This window comes from Heterocephalus glaber, unplaced genomic scaffold (genome assembly GCF_053883595.1).
Source record: "Heterocephalus glaber isolate CG9 unplaced genomic scaffold, H.glaber_assembly_v1.0 deba00001504, whole genome shotgun sequence".
In the NCBI taxonomy this organism is placed as follows: Eukaryota; Metazoa; Chordata; class Mammalia; order Rodentia; family Bathyergidae; genus Heterocephalus; species Heterocephalus glaber.
Genome location: NW_028258324.1, coordinates 65,556,338 through 65,577,375, shown reverse-complemented (window position 1 = coordinate 65,577,375; position 21,038 = coordinate 65,556,338). Strand labels below are relative to the sequence as shown.

General features: G+C 37.4%; 1 protein-coding gene across 8 annotated transcripts in view; it reads left to right on the top strand.

Moving 5' to 3' along the window:
• Tp63 (tumor protein p63) overlaps nucleotides 1–21,038 on the top strand; it is a 205,854-nt gene that overhangs the window by 167,211 nt on the left and 17,605 nt on the right. For 4 of the 8 annotated variants that reach the window (XM_021255678.2, XM_087186711.1, XM_004834791.3 and 1 more), the window contains 6 exons: nucleotides 6,761–6,947; nucleotides 9,078–9,193; nucleotides 10,340–10,449; nucleotides 11,100–11,224; nucleotides 12,892–12,974; nucleotides 15,383–15,519. In XM_021255678.2, coding sequence (XP_021111337.1) covers nucleotides 6,761–6,947; nucleotides 9,078–9,193; nucleotides 10,340–10,449; nucleotides 11,100–11,224; nucleotides 12,892–12,974; nucleotides 15,383–15,519 — 758 coding nt within the window. Of the gene's footprint in view, nucleotides 1–6,760; nucleotides 6,948–9,077; nucleotides 9,194–10,339; nucleotides 10,450–11,099; nucleotides 11,237–12,891; nucleotides 12,975–15,382; nucleotides 15,520–21,038 lie in introns of all 8 variants that reach the window. The other 4 variants (XM_004834790.3, XM_021255679.2, XM_004834792.3 and 1 more) reach the window with 1 other exon arrangement.

The window sequence follows — 21,038 nt, the reverse complement described above, 5'->3', positions numbered from 1 at the left end:
CAGTTTTACTACTCGAAATCCTGATGAACGAAGGCAGGAGTTGTGGCTCAGTGGTAGAGTGCTAGCCTAGCATGTGCAAGGCTGAGTTTAATTCCCCGGCACCACGCAAGCACACACACAAAAACGCACAGGCACACACACAGCCTGATAGAACTGAGTTGAAAAATGTTAAATAGGAAAGATGCAAACATTCTCTCTGGCTGTATTTTGATACATTTCTAGAAAATTATAAAAATGAATTAGAAGACTAAATTAAGAAAACACTAGAGAATCACTTTGAGAGTAAAATAAGTTGTTCTAGGAACTCTAAGAAATATTCAAAAATTGGGTGCCATACAAAACATAAATGCTGTTAAGGTGTAAAAGAAAGTGATAAACCTAGAAATACAGGCTGAAATGAATAGATGACTCTTAAGGTGACGTAGATAAAGAAGAACATTTGAAATGCAGAAAATTGAAAGTAGTCTTTGTAGTTGAATACAGAAAATTAACTATGGAATATTATACACAAAATATAGATGGCACACTTTAGCTTTTCTGGAACACAAAAGATGCTAATTATAAGTGTTAAGTACATAAAAGGTATGGTGAATAGAAAATGAGGATGTGAAGTAAGTATAGTGTTAAAAATTAATAAGAGTAGATGAAATGAAAATATAATTTGAAAACAGGAGAATTTTTCTGGATTTGAGTTTGTGCATTTAAGTTGAAAGTGCTCACAAATTTCCAAGAAATTTCAGTAAAAAAGAAACCATCAGGGGCAGGGGATTTAGCTCAGTGGTTCCTGCGGCACCTGCCTTGCAAGCACAAGGTCCAGAGTTCTATCCCCAGTACCAAAAAAAAATTTAAAAAAAGAAACCATCACACCATCACATTAAGAAACATTATCTTTCTTTTTTTAAAAAAGATGAAGAAACAAAACCATACAAAGAAATAGGGAGAAATGCCTAGTTTTCTTAATATTAAGGAAGAAAATTCAGATTGGTTTCAGACTTTTCTGTAACACTAAAATATTTGACTCAGTTACCCTTTTTCAAGAGATATATCTAAAACCTATTTAATAGGGGTTTATATACTAAAATGTGGTATCTAGTATTATTTTTAAACTAGAGGAAAATGTATGCTGTATAAGAAAAGTATGATTAAATACTAATATATCCCCCTTAATACTATAACACCAACCACTTAACATCAAGAATGTTAAATGAGGAATATCAATTTTTAATGATGTGCCCTCAGTTTTTGGGTTCATGTAACGATCTGTGTATAATAAAGTCCCAAATGTTAACACTATGTATTTCTGAATTAGGGAATGAAATCTTGTACCATCTCTGTGCACGTGTCATTAAAATTATGAAAAAGAAAACAGGAAATTTATAGAAAAGGAGAAGTTGGGAAAAAGTTACTAAAAGTTTTAACCTTCCATGGCTGCCTCTCACAGTGACAACCCTGAAGAGTGTGATACCTTCTGCCTTTAAATACAATGGTTAAACTATTTGACATCCACCAAAAACTGTTAGAAATTCAATAATGGACTTGCATAATCAAAAAAGGCTTAACAGTAGAAACTTTTCTTTTCAGGGATAACTCAACTAGATTCTTGATTGAATACCTGTACATAGGAGAAATCTATCTGGAGATAGGAGAAAAACCTTTAGAGTAGCAATGAAAAAATCTTTTTTAATTGGTAATGAGAAAAGTAGAGGGGAAAATAAATTTCAGCTAGAAATGCAATTCATAAACAAGTATGAGTCTTAGAAAAAGAATTGTTTTTCTCAGAAATATGAGTAAATGTCATCCATTATTATACTGGGTGTGTGATAAGATTAATAGAACATGCAAAAGAAGCAAGTTACATGTTTTTCAATATTTGTAATTCAGTGCATCAAAATTTTGGATATAACTAAATAGCGAATAAAAGGAGTTTTGTAAAATCAACTGCTATATTTTTAAAATAATATCTAAATTCAGTGATCTAAGTGCCTAATTTTAAAATGGAAGCAATAGAAAATTGAACCTTTATTTAATTCTTATTGTTAGGAAAAGATAAGAATTAAAAGACATGCAAAACTGAAAGAAGTAAATCTGTTTGCAGGTGACACGATCATCTATGTAGAAGTCCTGTGATACTTACAAAAATCTATTAGAACTAATAAGTAAATTTAGCGACATGACCAATATACAAAATTTTAAAAAAGAAATTTTAATTTAAAATGCCAAAGGTATTTATAGCAATTTTTTAAAAAAATAAGATACTGAATGATGAAGCTAATAAATGTTTGAACACTGAAAACTACAAAATAGGTCTGAAGTAAATTAAAGCTCTCCTAATTAAATGGAGCTATATATCATGTTATACACTAGAAGACTCCACACTGCTAAGATATCATTTTTCCCCAGAAGGACCTATGTATTTAACATAATCATATTCAAAATCTTAATAGGCAGTTTTGTAAGAATAGGTAAACTCAATGTTAATTTGTTACGGAAAGTCAAAGGACCTAGAATAGTCAAAGGGAATAACTCTTACAACTCATCAGGGGATTGTTTAAACTGCAGTGAAACTGGCTGCACATAGACTAGAATGGCTTGAATGTTAAAACAAAAGTCAGGCATTGGCAAGGTCATATTCTGTGGACAGCAATGTAAAATGTCACAACCTTCATGAAACAGTTTAGTAGTTTCCTGTCAAGTTAAACTTATGCTTACCCAGAATTATACTTCTAGGTGTGTATTCAGTAAAGATGAAAATGTAGGTCCTCCAGAGTTTTGTACATGAATATTCATAATAATTTTCTTCATAATACAGAACAACTGTAAAGAATTCATAAATAATAGTATTGTACTCCAAGGTAAAGTAGAATGCTGGTATCTGCAAAAACAAAGATGAATCTCAAATGCAGTATCACCCAAGATTATATACTATATTATTCCATTTATATAAATTCTAGAAAAGTAAACCACCTTCAAGAATACTGGCACATGATTGCTTAGAGCCAGGCATTATGGAGTGGCCAACTGCATGATAAGGCAAAAAGGAGAAGGGTGAAAATACCCAATATCTTGCTTTTGAAAATGATTATAAAACTGTGCACATTTGTTAAGTCATCAATTTATACCCTTAAAAACTTCTGTGCTTTACAGGAAATTATACATAAGTAAAGCTGATTAAAACAAAACAAAACAAAAATCCCTATGCAAGAAAACATAAATTAGGCTTCATAATTATGGAGACTCTGGTCGTTGTTGGAGAGCAAATCAGACATGAATTTTAGAAATCCAGAGAGGAAGAGTATTAAAAGAATCCATATATATTTAGATTTACAATCTTGGCTGGCTTGAAACATCAGGGTATTTAAAAGTCATGACCCAAATCAGCTTGCCATTTTTGTGATGTTGAAGAAGACTGGAAAATTGGAAAAGATGACAGGGCTATGTAGTAAAGGATAAAGAATGTGGCCAAGTCTGAGGAATTATTCATACACCATAGGACAAGAAGACTGAATTTGGTATTGGGGGAAAAAAAACATTAACAGTACTGATTTGCTAACAGTGAAGCAAACAGTGTGGCAAATTTGACTTTGTAAAAAGAGGATCCTATCAGAGTGCTTTTTCGCCTGTAGTTGCTGACTAGCAAGCTTTGTAGTTTGACCAGAAGCAATAAACCCAATACATCTTGGCCTTGCTCAGATACTTTGATTTATTCAGATATGAAACCCTCATCACTAACTTTGGAAAATAGGGTCTTCAGTACCAGCCACAATCTTAGCTGAGCAGCAGTATCTAAATTGTCATGGCATAGTGTAAAGAGCAGAAGGAAAATGGAAGCTCTCCAACTAGACAAGGAGTGGCACACTTGAATTGTGGGTATTGAATGTATGTGCTTGAAAAGTTTGCATTGAAAAGTTGACGTGAGTAGGCTTCCTCCTAGGTAGCTCAGGTTTTTTCCAAATCTATCACTTGCTTTCTCTACCTCCAACTAAATGAGAAAACATGATAGTGAGAAATAAAGACAGTTGATGTTAAGTGCACCAGTCTGGTGCTCCATTTTAACATTTGAGAAGATTGCACGCACTTTAAATTCCCTTAGAAAGCAGTCTCAATATTTTAAACTAGAAAAATCTGTAAGTATAAAAATTTTCACTGCTGAGTCAAGAGAATGGAGAGGTGTGCTACTGCTGTTATATTATGAGGACTAAGCAGTTCGCCTGCCTGACCTCAGGCAAGTCCTCTCTGTGCTTTACTTTTCTTATCTATAAAATGGGGATAATAATAGTGACCTATTATCTGTTATCTGTAATTCTGAAATTCAAAAATCTCTGAAAAACAAACAAAAAAAATTTTTTTCTAAGTTTGTGGCTCATTCCTTTGTTGGTGAAATCCATCCCCAACAATGAGGCTTTCTGGTCATTTCCCAGTGAGGGTGAACATTTATGGACCTGAAGAAATGTGAATGTTTAATCATGGAGTGCTGCCCTCCTTCCTAGGGGAGGAGTTTGTCATGTATGTTTTAAGAATTTTATTTTCTTTGTAAAGTCTAAACAATTCAGTATTCTGACTCTCTTGGCCTCAGGGGGTCCGTTTGTGTCATAACTTTCCTCAGAACACTATGTGAGGATTGTATTTCTAAGAATAGAGCTCAGCAAATGATAAAGCTATTATGATGGATCATTATGGAAATTCAGGAATTACATTACTCGCCTTCACCCCTAAGAATGAGCGATGATTATTACTTGATGATGCCTAACCTTACTTTTAGTACTTTTGTGTTTTAGTCTTTCAAGCTTGATTTATGGTATAATAATTATTGCTAGGAAATGCTTCTCCTAAGGAACTGTCCAACTTTAAACACTGAGTCTTCTTTTTTGCAATCTTCCCCTACTTGGAAGAATGCCTTATTTACCTTCAGGTTTTAGCTGACAAATTTAGTTTCAGTCACCTTTCCTACAGTTCATCTTATGAAACTCATTCTTACATCAAGGATTATATGTCTCCTAACTGAAACATAAATGGACATGCTTATTTCCTCAGAGTTCTCAAAAAAAGTGAGTCCTTAATAGGTTCTAAAGTAATGCTTTTGTTTTAAAAACAATTATTTTAAAACACAAGAGCAAAAATATCCATCTACGTTTCACTCAGTGTCTCCTAAGTACAATTTTATTTTTGTGGTTGAGTTTTGGCATGTTTCCCATTTCTTCAGGCTATGTAAAACCTTTTTGCTGTGTTTAATCCTTGGCCTGCGGGCATGGAGGACTGATTTTGCAATGCTGGTCTAGCACTGGGAAATTTTTAACTAAAAATTTCATATATTGAAATACTTGGGAGCAAAGGAAATATTATGTAATTAAATACTATATTTCAAAAGAAAGAGATAAAGCAGTCATTTTCAAGGTGCTTCTTGGGAGGATGTTTGCTTTTAGTCAGAGTTGGGGTGAGACAGACCACGAATGCATCCTTTGGCCGCCGTGGGTCCTGTTCCCCCCGCCTTTCCCCTGGGAGGATGAGGCTGCCAGCTTATGACTGCAGCTGGTATGTGTGTTTGCCCTCTGTTTGGATTCGTGTTACTAGGTGCCCCACTGTTGCGCAGGATTTCCAGTGCCAAGTGGTTTTACCCCAGCCTCCGAGTGAGAAGGAATGCAGTGATAGGATCCTGACCCCAAGAGTGGGGGTGAAAAGGATTAGTACACTACAAGGATCCAGATGGAGATTTTTCTGTTCTGATGCACAGGTGGGAAAAGGAAGCCACACAGGATAGGGCTTTTACTCTTTTCCCCTCCATTTGGTTCTTGGTGTCATGCTTCCTGCTCTTTATTTTACCAGTTCTGCAGCCAGCCAACCAGCACAGAGTTTCTTCTCCCTGAAGGATGCAGAGTGGGGAAGAAAAGCATCCTTCACTTGTGAGGTCTACATCTGGCTCCTGTTGGTGCAGTGCTTAGCTGTTACATTAGACTTCGCCGTCTGAGGCATACACAACCAAATGTCCCTTTCAGCTCTGCATTCTCTTTCCCTGTGATATCAGAAAATAAGTGCAGTGATTTAGGGGTGCTTTTGCTTTGCAGTTTTCTAGTTCATTGACCTTAGATAAAATCTTTTCACTCTTGGCCAGATATTCCATTTCAAGACCATGCCATGATCCCTGATTTCTATGAATCTCCCTGCAGCTCTAACTTGCAGTCCATGGGTTAGATATACCCATGTTAAAAAATTAAAATGAAGGGAAGCTTTGTTACTTACATTTATGACTATAATATGTGTTTTATGTGTGGTCCAGCACAGTCTTCCTCACTCAGTGTGACCCAAGCAAGCCAGGCATCTCATGCTCCTGGCTTGATGGTGGGTAGACATGTTAGGGTATTAATTATCAGCACAAGATTAATTGTAATCTGCAACACAAAAAGCTTTCTTTACAGTTTGTTGTTTAAATCACTCAATTCATGAAAACATTATGTTTTCATGTACCCAATGAGGTTTCTTATGGTATTATTTTTTAAACCCCTCTGACCACAAATATCTTCATCTAAAAGAAAAGAAAATAGGGAATAGCATAAATGTGCTGTCTTTTGGAAACATATGATTTTATTTAAAATGGAAAATATGTATTGATTTGATTCGTGAACATGACTTCCTGTAGTAAGATTTCCAGATGTCATATAAGTAGTCGTAACTTCAGGCAGCTGTAAAGGTTATAATAAATAGCTGTATTTGAATGGTCTTCTCTTGCTTCTCTCTTTCCTTCCACCCTGGGCCTGTCTCTGAGTAGTATTCCACAGAACTGAAGAAGTTGTACTGCCAAATTGCGAAGACATGCCCTATCCAGATCAAGGTGATGACCCCACCTCCTCAGGGAGCTGTCATCCGCGCCATGCCCGTCTACAAGAAGGCTGAGCACGTCACAGAAGTGGTGAAGCGGTGCCCCAACCATGAACTGAGTCGTGAATTCAATGAGGGTAAGGACGATGGCGTTCTGTAACTGCACAGCTCCCAGGGTGTAAAAATGCTGTGAGCATTCATAGTTGGTAACAACCTATCAGAAGTCCTGTTCAGACTTCTGCAAGCTTGTATCTACTCAGTTTGACTTCTTGGCCTACAGAATATGTAAGAATAATGCTAAATAATTTTGCAGCTTTCACAGTGGTTGAACTACTTAATTTAATATTAGTGATTACTACCTAACCTAGACTGGTCTCCCTACTGCTTCATTTCTTCTTGTTTTATTTTTCTTGCTTTTTAAATGAGAGGACATAAGCAGAGCAATATGGTAGTTGTTCTTCTTGGCACAACTCCAACATAATTCAGTTTTAGTGCCTTCCCCAGAGTGATTTTTCAGTCTATGTGTACTGAGAGCTAGAAGGGCAAGAGGAAGGGCCATAAAAGAAGAGAAATAATGAACCAAATCAAAGTGGAAAGGGGGAAAGAAGAAAAGGAATGGAGAATACAAATAATGACTAGGAGAAGTAAATAGAAGACTGAGACCTTACTGTGGGGGACAGTGGAGTGAAGGACAGTGTGTCAGGGGGCAGGTGGCTTGAGCACTATCTTCAAGCCCTGTGTCCATGCCCTAGCCGTGTCTCATCTCCTGATCTTCAGATCCATCAACAGTACAGAAGTCACTGTTGCAAGAGTTCCCTTAGATCTGATAGAAGGGTCCTGAGAAGGAAGGCTTAGTAGAGAGCGCTGAAGAGCAGAAAGGAGAGACCGGGAGAGCACCCAGAATCATCTGAGCACTTATGGCATGGGAAGGGTTGGGATTTAGGTTATTTATAGAAAGAGAGCAGTGATATAAATGTTGATAGGTATCTAGAATGTGTTGGTATAAAGCCTGTAATGGATTATAGAGAAACTCAACGGAGGAAGAAAGAGAATGGATAGAAATTTTAAAGGAGGAAGTAATCAAAATCCTCTTTAACACAACTGTATTTTACACATGAATTTCTAGTCCCTGTAAACAAGGATGCACTAACGATGCCTTCATGCCTGGCTTTTCTCCTCATGGAGTCCATAAATGATATTCCATAGAGATAGGCTGGTTACCTATTTCTGTTGCATCAGAATTACTGTTCTGTAAAATGTTGGTTCCTCCTTCTCCCCCTCCCCCTCATCTTCTCCCTCCCCCTCTCCCTCCCCTTCTCCTTCCTCCTCTTCCTCTTCTTCCTCTTCCTGTTCCTCTTCCTCTTCTTCTTATGTCAAAATAGATGATGTTGCAGAGAACACCTTTGATGCACTTAGCTTTTTACTTTTACTGAGTAGTGTTCATTGAATGTGATTACACAGCTAAAGGATGAGAACAACTTTATGGCTTCTAATTCTTGGAGCAGTTTCTTTCTTTTGGAGTGTTCGCAGATATCACAATTTTGTAAGACTTTGGCTAGGCCCTTTTTAAAATTGCCTTTTTCTTGTCTCCCCAAATGAGACTCTTCAGCACAATAAATCCAACAAGTTTCTTAGATTTATGACTAAAGCAAGGTCTATAGTTGGAAAAGCAGCAAGGAATAAGCAAGGGGAAGGTCTGCCCTTGTGTCCTTCTATGTTTTCTTTTCTTGTCCTTTCCTCCTTTCCTCTTCTTTTTTCTTTCTAGTGCTGAGATTGAACCCAGGGCCTCACACATGTTAGGCAAATGCTCTACCACTGAGCTACATCCCCAGACCTAACCTTCTTCTTTTTATTGAGTATTTTTGTCACTTGAACTTCGGGCAACATTTTCTCAAACTGATTTTCTTTACATTCACGTTCTTGCTTTATTTTTTCTCCCATTTTCAGAGGAACCTGGCAAAATGCCCTCCATGAATAAGGTTATACAGTTCTATAAAAATTGGGAAAGTTAACGTTAAACTGTAAAACCTAGGCACATTCTCCTAAATGCAGATCACCATTACAGCCCTCTGTGTTGCTAAAAATGTTGAGATATCTTCCCACATTAGATGCTTTGCAAGAGTCTATTCCTTTTGTCAAGAATATGTTTTTCCTTTATCACACATGCTATTACTTTGATCACCCACATTCTGTCTGCACATTTCCTTTTTGTTTTCTTTATTATGAGGTTAAGTAAATTAACTATTTTGTCTTTTTCTGTTCTGCAGGGCAGATTGCCCCACCTAGTCATTTGATTCGAGTAGAAGGGAACAGCCATGCCCAATATGTAGAAGACCCCATCACAGGAAGACAGAGTGTGCTGGTACCTTATGAGCCACCCCAGGTAAAAAGCAAAGAAAAAAAAAGAACACAGATGGATGACAGACACACAGATTGGATGACTGGGTGGACTTGAGAAAATATTAGTATGGATGACAAGGGGTATTTCTACCATTTGTCTCTCTCTGTGTTAGTGCCTGTCATCAAACTCACAACTTTTTGTTTTTCCTTTCATCCCTCTTCTCCACATGCCTCCCTTTCAAATGCCTAAATATTTAATAAATTAACATAGAAATGTGACTTTTGCCAACCACACCATCATAAAGGCAGATAATAATTGAACCAGAAAGAGGGGTTCTATCCAATTGACAACTGATTTGGGAGTGGATGTGCACAGGTACTGGATGTAAGAATTCACTGACTTGTGAAAGGGAGCGTCTGAGAGGAATCCCTTAGCTGACTTTTGCCTGAACAGAGGGTACATTTGTAAGTCGGTTGTGCATCGCAGAGTACTGTGGCAGAAACTATGCAAGAGCAGTGAGACCAAAGTCATGTGCTTTGCTGACTTGCTCTGTGGATCTTTGACACCTGACTGTTCCTCTGTGGGATTTGGTTATCTTACCCATGAATGAGTACTTTAAAAGAATTAAGATGTGCTGTGCACACATACCAACTCCCCATGATAAAAAACAATCATTATGTACTGCAAACATGTATGGATAAAAATTAAAATAAAAATTACCTAGATGACTTTGTTCTGAGAACATTTTAAGGTCCAGAATGCTATTTATGAAAATGTGTACTTGAATCTATTATACTGTTTTACCTCTGTAGGGAAAATATACTTGGAGTGATGCTGCTATTTTTGACATTTTTCCCAGCTCTCTCTTTTTTAGTGATATTCATGTCCATGCTGTAGCCCATATTCTGAGTGATTTGGATCAGCATGCAATAAACAGGGTTGAAGATCAAAGATCCGTTAAAGCCTATCTCACCTGTGTTGTTTGCCACATTTGAAACATTAGCTGGAAGCTTTCCACGAGGCAAGGGAAAGAGAAACCCACAGCGGATGGATGTCAGACAGCTTCCTAGAAGGAAGCATTGATCTTCAGTAGTAGTGGAATTCTTTCAAAAGAGAGAAGAATGGAGAAGGAAAGCTATCAGCTCAGACCATCACTAATACAGTTTTTTTCTTTTCTCCTGTGCTCAGGTTGGCACTGAATTCACGACAGTCTTGTACAATTTCATGTGTAACAGCAGTTGTGTTGGAGGGATGAACCGCCGTCCAATTTTAATCATTGTTACTCTGGAAACCAGAGAGTGAGTGACGTTTTTCAGACAGTCATTCTACGAGCAATCATGGGCAGAGGGCAAAGTGAAATTGTCTTTTTTTTATCATCAACTTTGCATGCACAGTGGAAAGCTGACCTCGGTTTTGTCCCTTGTGCTTTAAATTCTTGCTGTGAATGCTTACATAAAAAAGTAAGAAAGTAGAGAAAGAAGAAGGTGGGTAAAAGTAGAAGGGAAAAAAAGAACTAGGGAGGTGCACAACTTGCTTCATACCTGAATTCTTGACATTTGACTGGAATTGTTTTTGATCAGACAGCCTTTGTTTTCATGTGGCCCTGAAGCATTTAACAGTTTCTCTGAGTAAGTCTGGGCTGCCTGAGGGGATTTTATCCTCAGACATTCCCTGGCTTAACTCAAGTTTCCTTCAAAATATGTAGCTAAATACAGCTGTTCAACTAATGGCTTGGAGGTTCTTTGCAGAACAAATGGAATGTTATTTACTAATATTGCTGGTGGCACATAAGCTCTTTTGTGTTCTGCTGAGCTCTCTGCAGACCTTCCTCAGAGCAGCCGCAGCTGAATGGGTGGTCATGGTACGCATGTGATGATCAGCGAAGACTCCAGGGAACCTCAACAGTCTTTGACTGCAATGCTTTCTTTCCCGTTTCTCTAATTCCTAGTGGGCAAGTCCTGGGCCGGCGGTGCTTTGAGGCCAGGATCTGTGCTTGCCCAGGAAGAGACCGGAAGGCGGATGAAGACAGCATTAGAAAGCAGCAAGTTTCGGACAGTACAAAGAACGGTGATGGTACGAAGCGCCGTAAGTAGATGTAGTGGCCAAGTGGGGTAGGGTTGAGTCTTCAGCAGATAGAAGATGGGATGGGGGCAATATTGGAGAAGCCACATGATGAGAACTGTCAGCTTTAGCATCAAGTATGACGTGAGGCCCCCGGGTTAGTGGAATAGGTATAACCTTGGTGCAGAGAGTAAAATGAACCCCAAGTACACACTATAGCTTTATGAAATCAAATACTCATAAGCATTTCTTATTACGGAGACCCTCACAGTGTGACTTCTGCACTGGTGACATCAGCATTGTCTGGAAAGTGGGTAGAAGTGCAAATTCTTAAGCCCCAAAATACAGCCTCACTGCACTTTGGCTCTGAAGCTGAGCCATCTATGTTTTATAAGCCCAGTAATCTGTGTTTTGTAAGCCCTCCAAGTGATTCTAATGCTACCTAAATCTTGAGAACCAGAATCTAGATATTAAGCATGAGGACTAAAATAGCATCTGCCCACCTCATGACATAATGAGAATTAAACAATGAGAAACCATGAGACAGTGATACTTAAAGACATATTTCATGAGGCCCAGTGGGTAAGGATGTAGAGTAGCTCTGATCCAGGCCTGACTTCACATATATGACCCTCTAGGGGTCTCAGTAACCTCATCAGTTGTTTTCTAACTTGATTTTAACTAATGGAAGCTTTTTAAAATGAAATATTTCAAGGAACCTATAATGCAACATACATGAAGGTAGAGTTGGAAAACCACTGATGCATATAAGCTGCTAACTTGGGCGAAATTTGATTCTAGACAGTGTCTTGATTAATCCTGGTATCACCACCACAAGTAATTTAAAGTACCATGCTATGATATATTTTAAGAAAAAAGTTTAGTGTTTCCACTGATTGGTATCCAGATTATATTGTGCTTACAGAAGCTTAACAGAGAAACTGTCACTATGAACTTCTGTCAGTATTTTATGCTTCTCCTGTTGTTTCTTTCTGTCTCTGATCAGTCCTCAAAAAATTCGTGTATGACATGTGACATAGGTAATACATATATGTCCATTTCTAATTTTACTTTTGTGTCTTCCTGATAGCATAGCTCCTTTCTCTTCCCTGAGTACTCTGCTTACCTACAAATTAGTGACTTCCAGGAAGAACAGAATATCTGAATTTTGACAGGATCACCTGTATACCCTGGATTCTGGCTGGGTGTAGTTTTAGAATTTATTATTCATTAATTCCCTCATTTTACCAAAAAAAGTTTCTACAACATGCATTTAACTCCATGGGAAATGAATGATCTGAAAAATAAAACATAAATCCAATTTTTCTCCCCTTTCTTAACAACTCTTCACAGAGCCACACAAGCAAGATGCAGGGTTTCCTGCCTAATTACTTAAACGAATTGCTATTTCCCAGCTTCCTGAATTTCCTTCCTTTACTTGCTCCTTTTGACCTTTTCCCTAGCTCATTATTGCCAAGAATGCCTTTATTGTAAAAGCAATTATCACCAAGTAAATGGATGGTTAAGAGCAGACTCCTTAATCTTGCAGATGTTTCTGTCACTATTGCTGTCTTATATGTATTATTCAATATAGTTAATATTCAATAACTAAATATGTTTAACATATATTATTGCTGCCAAAATGTGCCCACAATGAAACTTGCGTTTCTCACCACCAGCTTTTCGTCAGAATACACATGGGATCCAGATGACATCCATCAAGAAACGAAGATCCCCAGATGATGAGCTGTTGTACTTGCCAGTGAGTCTCCCATGGATACCCGTGATCGCCTCTTTCTAACCTGCTTTGAATGAGCTTTACTAAATGCCACTTTCCAGTTAGCTGTGTCAATGGGAAAGGGACTATTTTAGTTAGTTGGAGAGACAGCAGCAAAGTAACATAGTTGGGGTAGCTTATAAACAGCAGAAATTTATTTCTTACAGTTGTGGAGTTTGAGGGTCAGAGATCACCACATCAACCTGCCCATGCCGTGAGGGCCTTCTTTTGAGTTGCAAACTGCTGTCCCCTTCTTCAGATGGTGGAGAGAAGGCTAGAGAGCTCTCAAGGATCTCTCTCCCAAGGCCCTAATGCGTTCTCGAAGCCTCTACCTGAGTGACTCAACCTATGAAAGCCTCCTTATAGCATCACGGTGGGAGTTAGGAATTCAATATATGAACTTTGGGGATTGTCCATATTTACTTCGTAATGGTGGGAGAAATGGAAATAAAGCAAAGAGAGTACGTATATATATATGCAGAGATATATGTATGCAAAGATATATATATATGTATATATATATATATATACACATATATATATATATGGAAATCTCCTTTCCTTCCACAGTTTTGGAATATATTAATAGTGTGAGTTCCTTTATTTTCTTTCCCACCCACTTAAAGGTAACTCCTAACACAGTTTTTTACACAAGTATTTAAAGTTTATTTGCATTGCATTATTTGTAAAATGATTACTATCCCACAGAGCATGGCCATATTCATTTAGTCCTAAAGTTCTGTTGGAAACAATTCACAAAGTTGATAATACAATAATTATAGAATATTGACTGTCAATTTTTATCGATAAGAATTTGTGCATCTTTATGAGGAGCAGTATGGTAATTTGATATGTTATATACAGTGGGTAATTATCACATCAGGATAATAGTCACTCTCATCTTCTCAAACAGGAATCATTTTTCTGTGTTTAGAACTTTCATTTTCTTTTAGGAAGTGGTACAATGAAAGCCTAGTCAGGCAAAATCCTCAATTTTATGTGAATAGCCAGGAGGCTTGGCCCAATTATTGTGTAACAGTCTCATTTGCTTTTACACAGAACATTATCCCTCTGGAAGTCACTAATCAGGTCATTTCATTAGATTATGACTGCAGTTCATCGAATTCTTACTACCCTAGATCTTTGTCAACTAGAGGGGCAACAAAGATGTGGTGTTCAATATGGCCCTTGATAACACGTAAACTGGCACAAAATGCAGGCAAGAGGGACTAAGAGAACCAACTGCACGCTACTGCCCTGAATCAGGGTTAAAGCAACTCACCAGGTTTGGGTGTGCCATACCTACCTTGGGCCTTGGGAAATAGGCTCTTTGACGAATCAGGAGTCAGTTCAGCTAAGGTTCTCAGGCTACCTATGGAAATTGCTGTATAACCTTTAAATAAAATATTCTAATATAGTAAATATTACAGAAGACTTAATTATGTTCTCAGCTGATGAGAGAGGAATTATCTGAAAAGCTATTTTTAAATAAAATTTCAGGTTTGTACTAATGCAGAAGATACCCTGTAACAATCCACATCTCAAGATTAGCAAAAATAAATTAACCATACTGAAGTGTCGGGGGAAAAACCCAACTCTATCAATTTAGTATATGTTTGGTGGGTATTTGTTAAGTGGCAAAAATGCTGGGTCCTGAGCAATTAGGCCTCTGTAGGACACAATTCCTGTCTTCAAAGAGCTTGCCTGTGACTGAGGATGTTCACAGTTATAATATGATGCGATACAAGCCTCAGTAGAGTGGGGTGGAGAGTGGCAGAGGCACCTTAGAAGGAGGTGGATGCAAACAGAAGTCTTCTCAGAGGATTCTCAGAGAAGGGACCCCAGCACCAGAGCTAAGACTAGGACAGGGGAGAAAAATCAGTCCATTCCCGTGTTCTGGCAAATGCTGCCCCTTATGCTCAGGGCAGGGACTGGTATGAAGCAAATGAAGAGCTTGGAGTTCAAACCTCAAGTGGCTAATTACTCTCAGGGGTTTGCAGTTCCCTGCGTACCTTGCTGGCCTCCTTCTGGCCCTGGTTCTCCTCTTACGTTTTAGAGATTCTCTAAAAGAGAAACACAGTTTATCCCTGTTCAAAACTTGTCCTTCCAGACCTAGTTGCAGTAGATTCTTGTTTTGTCACTGGACAGGTTCCTAGGAAGTTCCCAAAGGGACGATAAACCCATCCTACCTGTAGAATTAAGTGCTCAGGTGACTCAAATATTTTACCACTGTGCGTATCTGTGAATAACTCAAAAGTGCCAGGAGCATTGATTTCCATGTTACAGGTCAATATTAGCAAGTAGGACAACTTAGAATTACCAGAGCCAGGGAATTAACAGCTCTGCTCTGCGATTCTTCATTTGTTCCTCTCTTTCTGTCTACTCTTGCATAGGTGAGGGGTCGTGAGACTTACGAAATGCTGTTAAAGATCAAAGAGTCCCTGGAGCTCATGCAGTATCTTCCGCAGCACACAATCGAAACGTACAGGCAGCAGCAGCAGCAGCAGCATCAGCACTTACTTCAGAAACAGTGAGTGTGTCCATGTGTCCCTTTAGGCGTGAACAAGGGTGACTATTTTTTGCCTCAAAAAGGGATGTCTGGTGGACAGTGTAGAAGAGGGCACTGAATGACAGCAGATCACAATAGGTTCAGTGAAGCTGGGCTGGTACTTATTTTCCAGTTTCAACCGTTTGTGTGTCTTGTCTTATGACCTTCCCTTTGAGGAGTTCACCAACGTTCGAAAATTGAATCAGAAACCACACTCACAGTCACTAACACACAATTCTAGTCACAGTGTGTGTATTTTAAACCATACAAATCTTCCCTCCTCCAGATGGATTGGCTGGTACATCTTCTGTGATACGTATAATCCATTTTTGGGAATACTTCGTTAGACTGGGGATGGCAAAGAGGTTTTGCTGCACAGTGACTTGTTCCAGTACTTTGTTGAGAAAGATTCTGGGACCTAACGCATGTTGATTAGGAAAATGTCTGAGTGGAGACCTACAAAGTAATATCATATTGTCATTCTTTTAGCCTCCTTGCTCCATACTGTCTTCCAGCAATACATTTTTTACATAAACAGGAGATATTTTGCAACCATATCAGCATATACATGCAACCTATTTATAAGTTAAATTTTGACTCTTGACTCTTGAATCTTTGATGATGGTAATTGTTTTATGACTAACAAGAATAGAATAACTGTTATAAAAGGATGGTAGGTTGACCAATCAGGTCTCTTTCCATATTTATCTTTTGCTGGTTAAAAATTATCACTTGTTAGTTTAATTAAGATATTGTATTTGTACTGGAAGTACTGCCAATCTCCAGATAAATGTAAAATATATACATTTTAGGTACATTTGAGAAATTCAGACATTCAGCTTTTCAGAAAAAAAAAAAAAAAAAAAGAAACCGGAAAGTATCTTGCCTGAGGCAAAGATGATCTTTTATAACAGAGATGAAAACAAAAAAATAATGGTTCTTTTCGAATATGGAATTATCCACGTAGGGAGATAGTGTTGGAAAGTGTATTAAACAGCCCCCTTATTCATTTTTAAATCAACCTAAGTGTGGTTGAGGAGGCCTGACTGCTTCCCGGATAGGAGGCTCCCTCTGAACACACCTATTGACCGTAGTATAGGGTGAGCAGCTAAGGGATAAGAAACAAGCATGCTCTGTCTTCAAAGGACTTGAAGCTGTTTGAGCATTTAAGACCTTTTTTGGCTGGGAGGACTCTCATTATTTACTTTCAGCATGAAAGCTTGGCAACTCATAGCTGTGTGATTTTGTACACCAGACTGATCAGACAGTTTAATTAGGGGGTTCCTTAGGACACGGAGTGTTGCAAAAGACAATTAGATCTCTGGGTTGCAGACAGAATTCCTCTTACCAATCGTATAGATTCTTCTAGATATCAAATGGAAATATCCTTTAATATATTACAGTGCAAAATTGATTTAGTTCTTATAAAAATCACGTAACAGGGATCAAAGAAACACAGACCTGAACCATCATTACAGACTCAGAAGGGATAAGGGCTTTCTCTGAGAGTGCTTCTCAGGGAATTATGAAACACTCCCAAACTGCTTTCAGTTCACGCTGGAAAAGTTTAACCCAGCCAAAATGACTCCAGGAGAATTACCCAGCATACCCAGCAACATATCACGCTAAACTAGTTCTTCCGTGGTAAACTTTTCTGTCTTTCTTTTGCAGCTAGCAGGAGAGTCTGATCATCTAGCACAGGGATCTTAAACATTTTTTTTTTCTGCAAAACATTGGTCTTAATGTTTTAGGCTTTTTGATACAAATGGTCTCTTGCCATTGCTTAGTTCTGTAGTCATAGAAGAAGAGCAGCCACAGGTATTGGATTAACAAATTAGATGACTGTTACAAAAAAAAAAATTATTCATGGATGCTGAAATTTAATTTTGCGTTTTTCTCATGGCATGACATATTCTCCTTTTGATATCACTGTAAAATATTTTTAGATTTTTAATAAATGGGCCAGATTTGACCCAGTCCCTAGAGTTTGCCATTCCCTCTTGCAGATAAATAAGCGTCTCTACTTTCATTTTTTCTTGAAGTGCAGCTTTATTTGATAGGTGCATATGAAAGTTAATTTGGATATTCTAAGGTGAAGAGGTAGTAAAATATTTTAGAAAATCCTAAAATGACTTTTTAAAGTAACATTTCAGTATCTAACAAAGCCAACTGCAGCCTAATAGAGATCTTTTTTGCCTTAGAAAGTGAGGCATACCTATTCAGATATAAAATATAGTTAACGAAACCCTCTAAGCACATAAGGCTGTAATAGCTGATTTGATCCACATAAAAAATATTTTTTGAAGATTTAGTAGGTGAAGGCATTAAGGACAGAAATGAGAAAGATGGGACTCCTAACTTTCTTTATAATTTAATGGTGAATTCCTAATCAAAATAGCTTTTAAAACTTAAAAAAGCTCCGGAATTTGTTCTCAGTATTGTGTGAGATAATGACACAATTTAAAATAGCATCTGTAGATTGTACAAAAGAGCGGACAGACTAGTACAGTGGGGGTGAACCCATGGCACATGTATTATTCATTTTTCTTTTAAGACAAAAGATGTTAATGTATGAGTAGTTTTTTTCTAAACTAAAACCTCAGTATTCGGATTTAATAGCAAAGCTGACACTTTGTGATAAATAACTGGGTTTTTGAGATGCAGTTTGGGCAGTTGTCTCTAAAAGGTTCACCATCACTGCTATTCTAGTATCTTTGTTTTAGAGACTTTACAATCAAGAGAATGGACATTAGTCAGGGGCATATTCTTTTTGTTTGATTGTTTGTTTTGGTTTGGTTTTTGGTTTTTTGATTTTTTGAGACAGGGTCTCACTATGTAGTTCAAGCTTTGAAATCACTGTAGCTCAGGCTGGCCTCGAACTTGTGGTGATTTTTCTGCCTCAGCCTCCCCAGTCCTGGGATTGCAGGCATGTGCCATCATGCCTAGCTAGCTAGGGGCATATTCTATTCATGTTAGTTTGTGTGCTATCTGTACAAATATAGAGCCTTCTATCCCTATTGATGAGTTTGTTTTCTGATTGGTTTGCATTGCTCTAAAGAGAATTTTATCATTCATATTTTACAAACCAATCTATCATCAGAGAATAAATTACATCTTAAAATTATATTAATAAAAATAGTCCTAAAGATTTTAGGTACATATTTGCATTTTTTGCGTGTATGGATATAGATAGGAATTAGTACCTTCATAGATTCTTAGAGTATTCATTTTAAAGTATCCTATGCATGTTTTTGATTTGTTATGTCACAGCTGTGATAACTGATGCATGGAGATTTAACAGACTGCAAAATTAAATCTTTGCAAAATATAGACATTTGGTCTATTATGCCTTTGTAACATTATATATACTTGGGTCTCCAATGATGGACATGCATCTGTATAGATTCTCCTGTTGCCTATTCTTCAGCTAGGTTTTTGTAAGCTCTTATCTTCATGCAGATCTCTAAGAAAGAGCATGAATGATCAAAGAAAAATGGAAATCTAATTTCCAGGCAATCATTTGAAAAGAATAATTCAGCTTGGAAAATGGCTATAATAGCCTGTGATTTCCTTTCCAAAACATAGTACCAATTTTATTCTGGTAAGGAATCAATTTTGTATTTTTCCTTATAGTACAGAGAAAATTGGTGGGAAAGGAATGTGCTTTATAGAATGTGGCAGTAAATATTTTTAGTTTAATTATCTCTATCACTTCCCTACTGTGTGTTTTCTTTTTGCTTGCTTTTCATTTGTGCATGGTTTTCTTTTTTAAAATTCCTTCATGATTACCTTCATGATCATAGGCAGGATGGAGGGTGGTCTTTATATTGAGTTGCTGTGAGTCAGATTGTTACAGATATGAGTGCTCCTTACATTTCTGAGAGAAATTTGATTTTAGCTAACATGTCTACATTAGTGTAAATACAGGCAGTTATATTTTATGGAAGCCAGAATCTAATGGAGGACAAATTGCACCCACGTTTTACAGTAGACTGTTTGCCTTTATATTTCCAAAGGGCATCAATGCTTAATGCAGCTGTGTCAAAACTACTCAACAGAAGATGTGGTGGCCTGTGGACTTTTACAGTCAGACTCAGACTCTTTCTTTTTCTTTTTCTTTTTTTCTGGAGCTCAGACTCATAGTTAGCTTCCATCCTCTGCCCAGGCCAGCATGACTTTGTGACACTCTTGCTTAATCTAATTCTTGCTTTTCTCTGGAAAACTATTTTTGAGTTGCTATAGTCTGAACTTCATGTACATTTTTGCTATCTGTACATCCAGAGGCACTCTGCTAGTTTCCTTTTCTCTCATGAGTGTGGCTTATAAATAGTACAAATAAGTGCAATAGTACAAAAAATATATAAATAGAACAAATTAAGAAAATATCGCAACAGAGCAGGATTTTCAAGACTGTAGGTCCAGCTTCTCACCCCACAGCCAGGAAATCTGAGGCCCCGTGAACCTCACCTCTGATTTGTTAGACAGTTCATAATAAAGCTAAGACTAGAGTCAAATTTCAAACATAGAACTCATCGCAATGATTTAGTCTGCTTCACTAGTTAAGTTGTAATACTAAAACTAAAGCAAGCGTCCATCCCCAATTTTTGGTGCCTATTAATTCTTGTTTCAATTTAAAGTCTTAAGTTCATGTTGCTATAGCTGTCTTCAAGAAAGGTAGTATTTTCCATGTATCTAAGGGAGAAGCAAGAAATATTTTCAAGATGACTAATATAAGAGGCAGCATAGGACAAAAATATCCAAACAAATAGACAATATTAATGTTGTATTTCTGAGTAGATATCCTCTGTATTTCTCGAATGTTTGTTTGAAATAGCCAGCTTTATAGGTTTAAAAAAAGATAAGTATTGGCAATTTCATATGGCTCAGCCTGATAGTTGTCTTGAAAATGGGTTAGTCTTGTAGTTTACAGTGTTACTTTTGAACTTCCCAACAATATCAAGACATTTTCAGGGGTGAAATTTATTAGCTCGGAATTGACAATTTAAAAAACTTGAAGATTAATTAAAATTAGACCAAAACATTTCTCTATATTTGAACATCTTATTGCAGAACCAGTCTTCTCTGTTCTAGGCCTTGAAGTGTGGACTCCTGTGGTCTATCGACTTTCACAGTGCCTGCACTGCTAGGTTGGTTTCTGCAAGTGATCTCATGCTAGTCTTTGCTACATGAAAAGCCACAAACTTTAATATCCAGAAAAGGAATCAGAGCTCTAGGTTTTTAGCTGGCATTAAGTTACTTATTTACTAATTTTTATTTAGGCAGATTTGGTTAAAATGATAGCAATTCTTGCTGGCTTACCAAATCCTAGTAGTAACCAAGGAAAACTGTCTTTGTACCTTTGAAAGGAGTAAACAAATACTCAAAACACCAGGCTGGGAGACAGTTCTCAACCATTTCACAGGGTTGCATAACCTTTAGCAAAAAACGGGCTTCTTCCTGGCATCTTTGTAGCATAATTGATTTCTTAATTATGCAAAAGT